The sequence below is a fragment of the Contarinia nasturtii genome, unplaced genomic scaffold, assembly GCF_009176525.2.
Source record: "Contarinia nasturtii isolate CC-2019 unplaced genomic scaffold, AAFC_CNas_1.1 Cnas_scaffold_1606, whole genome shotgun sequence".
Taxonomy (NCBI): domain Eukaryota; kingdom Metazoa; phylum Arthropoda; class Insecta; order Diptera; family Cecidomyiidae; genus Contarinia; species Contarinia nasturtii.
The window spans coordinates 1-2,403 of NW_022198941.1; the positions used below are offsets into that span (position 1 = coordinate 1).

The following is a 2,403-nucleotide window of genomic DNA, read 5'->3' on the forward strand; positions in this document are numbered from 1 at the left end:
TCAATAGCCAAATCAGAAAACATGAATTATATCCAAGATTTTAACGAGGCAACAAACAGTTTCCCAGTATGTATTGACAGAGTATATTTTAATAACAGTGGTGAACAGAAACCGAAAAGAAATCGCACAGCCTTTACCAAAGATCAACTAAAAGAATTAGAAAAGAATTATAAAATAAATAGAAAAATTTCTCAGAAAGATCGCAATGAATTGGCTTCAAAATTGGAATTACAAGAGCGAGTTATCAAAGTTTGGTTTCAGAACCAACGAATGAAAGAAAAGAACAAAAAACAATCTGATTCAAATGAACCATCGGGCCATGAGGATATTTTAGAACAAGAGGAACAGACTTTCCAACCACCAAACAACGGACAATTCTATACTGAAGTCATACTCAACAACTCATTAGAGGCCGAACAATTCGAAATTGATTCCATGATTATCGAGGAAATGGATATAGAAGTGGAAGTGGAGGCATTACATGAAGAACAAGAGATTCATCAAAGCAGTTCTTCGTATGAACAGAATTTCCAACCACCGAACAACGGACAATCCTCAGCAGACGATCAACTCAGCAACTCATCAGTGGAGGATCAATTTGATTTGGATTCATTCCTTGCGAATTTATGATCATCTGCTATTTGGTCGCCATCACATCATGCGGATGTTTTAGCAACGGATGCATCAAATAACACAGACCGGGCATGATTCGGAAAATTCAGGGTAATCTGCTATCTAATGCTGTAGGAAATAACTTTTCAGGTTAGCTATTTTAAATTACTTTTACCATGGAGTAATAATTGGGCTATATTATCAGCCGTATTAAGAGCAATTGGGGCATTAGTATTACAGATCAGACAAGAATCTCATTTAGTTCATTTTATCACAAGCAACCTGCAAATATTTCCATTGGTAAGTTATAGTAAAGAAGGTAAGAATGTACTTTTTTTAAAGAAAATTAATAAAAAGAAAGAAAAACAAAAACAAAGAATGTTTTAAATATTTTAAATGATTTTTTTTCTTCAAAAGGTCAAATATAGCGCCAACGAATTGAAAAGAGGTTTTTGAACGACATATCGACAGGGAAGAATAGCTGTCAACTTGTATTGTTTCATTTTGATGATTTTTAGGATTATCGGCACTAATTTATTATGCTTCTACGTGAAATGTAATATGCAAAGGAACTTTCACCTCAATGTGTTATTCCAATTATCGTTTGATGATCTATTGTTGTCTAAATAAAGTGGCTCTCATTAAAAATCACATAGATCACATTTTTCAAATCGAAACACTAAATTATAAGGGAAGCAAATGTGAGAATTAGAATAAGCTAGTTTTGCACAGAAAAGCGATTCCACTCAAAATTATATACACAAAAGCTTTATTTGGTGATAATCATAAAGAAAAAAAGACATAACAAAAACTGATTCGAAGGACATTTGAACATTATTTTTATAAACAAAAAAAAAATAAAAAAATTATTGTTGATTCGTAGTGATAGCATGTAAATTGCAAAGATAAGTTCGAAATGAAAAAAAAAATGGCATATATAGTAAGTACATGTTGAACTTTTGAATTATATCGTCCGAACTGACGTGATCGCGTAAAATTGCATTTGGAGTGATGGGGGTTCGAATGAGGCAATATGAGTGTAACAAAAGGGAAAGATGGAAACGGCGTGCATATCAAAAACGAAAGAAAAAAGAAGCAAGTAATCGAATTTGAGATGGAGTATTTATTTGACAGGTTTCTCTTTTATTAGTCTTATACGTTGTCGTCGTTGTTGTCATCGTTTTTTCCGTTCGTTCGTTCGTTTGTCGAATGCTATTTTGTAAGTGTCGACCACCATGCTCTTTTCAATCCAAAACAAAAGAAGACGAATCAAACTAAGAGGACCGAGAAGTACCAGTAAACGAATGAGATTCGCATAGTTTCATTCTATTAGTTTTTCATTCGTCCAATTCACTCTTATTTCTCTATTTCTTTCGAGCCACATTGCGACGTTATTTTCTATCTGTGAGAGAAAGGGAGATTCGCCTAGGTTTTTTTGTTATCGTCGTTGCCGTCGTTGGGCAATATCTCATTATTAATTTGATTTGTTCAAGTTTATACAAATTGATAAAGAGACTTACAGGAGTAAGACGAACTTTTCCGCACGGTGGTAGATGCGTATTCTACTAAGCTATATATATTCGGCATCGAAATATTCTTTAATTTAATAGCAGAAGTACTCGCAAAAGATTTTTCACACTATCATGATGAACTCATTTGTACGACATTTGAAATTATTCTATTTTCTAACAAAACACTATAAAAAATATGTCTGACGTTAATTTTGCCATAAACATTATTTTTGAAACACTTTTCATAACTAAAGTCACAAAAAATTTGGATTTTTGTATG

General features: G+C 32.8%; 1 protein-coding gene across 1 annotated transcript; it reads left to right on the forward strand.

Moving 5' to 3' along the window:
• The first annotated feature begins 21 nt into the window (after positions 1-21).
• LOC116346600 (homeobox protein Hox-A2-like) lies at positions 22-630 on the forward strand. The gene has a single exon (XM_031776745.1). The coding sequence runs from the start codon at positions 22-24 to the stop codon at positions 628-630; it is 609 nt and encodes a 202-aa protein (XP_031632605.1).
• Positions 631-2,403: the final 1,773 nt, after the last annotated feature.